Genomic DNA, 2,158 nt, shown 5'->3' with positions numbered 1-2,158 from the left:
GACAAGGACTTCCATCTTCTCCCCCACCCCTCCATAAATATTTGTCGCGCATGGCATGATGGGAATTGTAGTCTTTTCCGTAGTCTCCCTCACACCTCACCCCATCCAACCACCGCCAAACTCAGGGCCCCGCCTCCCGCGGCGGAGCAGAGCACGCCGGGTATTGGAATGATTGAGGGCGGGATCAAGGCGGGCGCGCAGGCTGCTGGGAGTTGTAGGCGGAGCGGGGGCGGTGTGGATGCGCACGCAGCCGCGGCAGGCGGAAGTGGGTCGCTAAGGAGGCGGAGAAGCCGCCCGCCCGCCCGCCCCGGGAGCTCCCCCGCCGCTGCCTCCGCCTCTGCCGCCTCCGCCGCCTCTCGCCGCCGCTGACAGGTCCCGCGGCCTCTGGGCGGGGAGCGTGCGTGCGGGCGGGGCCCGGGCCGGGCTGGGAGCGGGGAGAGCGCCGCCCCGCGCCCCGGGGCTGCAGGATGAAGGGGCCGAGCCCGAGCCGGGGGCGCCGGGCCCAGGAGGCGGCACCATGACCGGGGAGAAGAAGAAGAAGAAGCGGCTCAACCGCAGCGTGCTGCTGGCCAAGAAGATCATCACCAAGGACGGAGGCGCCGTGAGTGCCCGGCCGGCCCTTCTGTCCCTTGCCAACTCTCGGGGTGCCCTCCTCCCAGCCCAGGCCTGCCAGGCCCCGGGTGCCCCCAGACCCAGCCAGGCCCCTAGGCCCCCTCCCTGCCAGACCCCCGGGTTCCCCCAGACCCAGCCAGGCCCCTGGGCCCCCTCCCTGCCAGACCCCCAGGTGCCCCCAGGCGCAAGCAGGCCCCGGGGCCCCCAGCCCAGCAGACCCACAGGTGCCCCCAGGCTCAGCCAGGCTCCTGGGCCCCCTCCCTGCCAGACCCCCCAGGTGCCCCCAGGCCCCTGGGCCCCTTCCCTGCCAGACCCCCCAGGTGTCCCCAGGCCCCTGGGCCCCCTCCCTGCCAGACCCCGGATGCCCCCAGACCCAGCCAGGTCCCAGGTGCCACCAGCCTCAGTTAGTCCCCTGAGCTCATTCCCTGCCAGGCCCCTGGGGTGCCCCCAGACCCAGCCAGGCCCCTGGGCTCCCTTCCTGCCAGACCCCTGGGTGTCCCCAGACCCAGCCAGGCCTCTAGGCCCCCTCCCTGCCAGGCCCCAGGTACCCCCAGACCCATCAGGCCCCTGGGCTGCCCCCAGACCCAGCCAGGCTCCAGGGTGTCCCCAGACCCACCCAGGCCCCTGGGCTCCCTCACTGCCAGGCCCCTGGGGTGCCCCCACACCCAGCAGGCCCCTGGGGTACTCCCTGGCTCAGCCAGATCCCTGGGCTCCCTCCCTGCCAGGCCTCCAGAGTACCCCCACACCCAGCCAGGCCCCCCTGCCAGGCCTCTGGGATACCCCCAGACCCAGTCCAGGTCCTGCCTGCCAGGACCCTGGGGTGCCACCAGGTCCTGTCAAGCCCCTGGGTGCCCTGACCACCTCCTAGTATATCTGCTTCTTAGCCCAGGCCCAGCCCCCCTGGGGTGGCCACTTCGCAGTCCAGGTCCAACCCCTAGCATGCTCTCACCAGCTCCTAGAGTTCCACTTCCTAGCCCAGTCCCTTGCCAGCCCCCTCCCAGGGGGTCCCCTTTCCCAGGAGGAGCCCTGCTAGGCCCCTGGTATGACCCAGACCAAACCAAGCCCAGCTTCTGGTGTGCCTTCTCAGCCCTGCTAGGCCTTTGGACTCTCCCCAGCTGTCTCTATAGCTCTCCACCTATTCCTCTAATGCCCTCTTTCATCTCCTACCCCTCCATGGTTCCCCATTCTTTCAACTAACGTACCAGGCCTCAGGTTCATCTGTCCCATAGGCCCTGTTCCTCTTAGTCTTGGCCCAACCCCACTCTTCCAATGCTCTCCATCAGTTCTTACATAGGCTTCCATCATTTATCTCTAGTTAGTCAACCAGCATTTATTAAACACCTCCTGTTTTCTAGGCAAGCACTGGGGATACCGAAAAGGGCAAAATATAATTCCCCAAAGCCTCAGTTTCAATGTCAGGCAGTTACCCACCCAGTCGTCTGCAGCCCCAGCCTCCACTGCCATCCCTCAGCACCCCTAGATCCCGGGCGGTGCCCTCTTTAATGCAGGCCAGGATCTGGCCTTCTTCTACCTCAATAATTTCTCA

At 67.1% G+C, this 2,158-nt stretch overlaps 1 protein-coding gene across 2 annotated transcripts in view; it reads left to right on the top strand.

Moving 5' to 3' along the window:
* The first annotated feature begins 393 nt into the window (after nucleotides 1-393).
* The window catches only part of LOC138172819 (hippocampus abundant transcript 1 protein-like), a 19,464-nt gene continuing 17,699 nt past the window's right edge, over nucleotides 394-2,158 (top strand). The window contains exon 1 of one of the 2 annotated variants that reach the window (XM_069102771.1): nucleotides 394-601. In XM_069102771.1, coding sequence (XP_068958872.1) covers nucleotides 518-601 — 84 coding nt within the window. In that variant the 5' untranslated portion in view covers nucleotides 394-517. The remainder of the gene's footprint in view (nucleotides 602-2,158) is intronic. The other variant, XM_069102724.1, reaches the window with a different exon arrangement.

Source organism: Petaurus breviceps, unplaced genomic scaffold (assembly GCF_028583685.1).
Source record: "Petaurus breviceps papuanus isolate PSGF00001 unplaced genomic scaffold, PetGlider_PUasm1.0 103, whole genome shotgun sequence".
Lineage (NCBI taxonomy): Eukaryota > Metazoa > Chordata > Mammalia > Diprotodontia > Petauridae > Petaurus > Petaurus breviceps.
This window is presented reverse-complemented; position numbering and strand designations above follow the sequence as displayed.